At 50.7% G+C, this 1358-nt stretch overlaps 1 protein-coding gene across 1 annotated transcript in view; it reads right to left on the bottom strand.

Moving 5' to 3' along the window:
• Window positions 1–220: 220 nt before the first annotated feature.
• Window positions 221–1358, bottom strand: part of LOC102040077 (transmembrane protein 246) — a 9920-nt gene continuing 8782 nt past the window's right edge. Inside the window, 1 exon segment of the mRNA XM_005431282.2 lies at window positions 221–1356. Within this exon segment, the coding sequence (XP_005431339.1) occupies window positions 1031–1356 (326 nt within the window). The 3' untranslated portion in view covers window positions 221–1030.

Raw genomic sequence — 1358 nt, 5'->3', positions numbered from 1 at the left:
GCTATTGTTGCTTGCTCTTGTGAACAGCTGTCTTTGTTTCCCACAGGTATTTTGTTTTCTGCCAGGAGCAGTGAATGAACCACTCCAGCTGAACTGTGAATTACAGCTCCAGAATGAACAAGGATCCTGCACAACAACAGCACCTGATGAAATCTGTCCTTTGCCTCTGTGCTGATGGAAAGTCAAGGTAAATTCATGTTGAATGTCTAAGTTCACTCAATGGCTGACAAGACCTCTTTTAATGGATCCACTAGAACAAGTGATGATCCCGACCAACACAGCAATCATTATGTACAATGTGTGTCGTGTATCAATGAAAATGTGCCTCTGGGGCCCATCTATGTGACACCAATGGCTGTGATTCTGTTTTCCTATCCCTACTCTCAGAGGTGACCTTTAATGAAGCAGCAGAGGCTTCGTTTTTAAGAGCCTCTGGTTGAAGCAAAAGAAGTGGGAATGGTGGAGGTCTAGATAGGGAGACAGTAACTAAAGGGACTTCAAAACTTTGAAGTATCTAGGCAGAATTTGTGGGAAAGTTCCTGCAAACCACTTCTGCTTTTGAAGGATCTGCTCAAAACCACAGCTTTGGAACAGAGACAGGTCAGAGATGAGACCTTAGTAAGGACAGGGAAATAAGGCCTTCCCCTCCTCATTAGCTTAAATTTGAAATATTCACTTTGTCCAACATTTCTGCTGCCCTAAGGTGAGGATTTTTGTGACCACTGTCCGGGAAGAGTAGGCAGGAAAGCTGTGCATGTTGGTGTGAGAGCTTTTCTTTGGGAATGCTAAGGAGAGTAAGCTGGAAACCTCCACTTCCCTCCCAGGTGGTGCGTGGTGATGCATTATTTCCAAGTTTGTATTAAATAGGGTCTCCATGAACAAAAGCTGATTTTTTAAGAAAACTTGGACTTTTAGAGAGAGTTATTTTTGCCCACATGGAGACAAGCAGCACAGACTCCGAGTTTGCACACTGTCCCTCTGCCCCATGGTGAGTGCATTGGGTGTCGTTGTGCAGCAAGGCAGGAGCAGCTCACAGCAGTTTCGGGTCGCTGTTCAGTCGGAGGCTGGAGTACATCCCCACGTGCCGCACCAGGTTGGGCTCCACCACGAAGGCGTTCTCACCCTTGCCCCGCAGCAGCGAGTAGAGGGCGGTGTCCTTGGCAAAGCCCCGGCGGCAGCGCAGTCCCCGCAGGTATCCCGAGGCCCGGCGGGCGGAGGCAGCGGGGAAGAGCATGGCGGGCGTGCAGCACTCGCTGGCCGGCGCCACGTTGTAGAGCGCGGGGTGCAGGCGGCGCAGCTCCAGCCTGTAGTGCCGCCCCACCAGCTCCGACAGGGCCATGCTGTACAGGGCAAAGAAC

This window comes from Geospiza fortis, unplaced genomic scaffold, assembly GCF_000277835.1.
Source record: "Geospiza fortis unplaced genomic scaffold, GeoFor_1.0 scaffold2451, whole genome shotgun sequence".
NCBI classification, from domain to species: Eukaryota; Metazoa; Chordata; class Aves; order Passeriformes; family Thraupidae; genus Geospiza; species Geospiza fortis.
The sequence above is the reverse complement of the archived record's forward strand: the minus strand, read 5'-3'. Positions and strand labels throughout refer to the sequence as shown.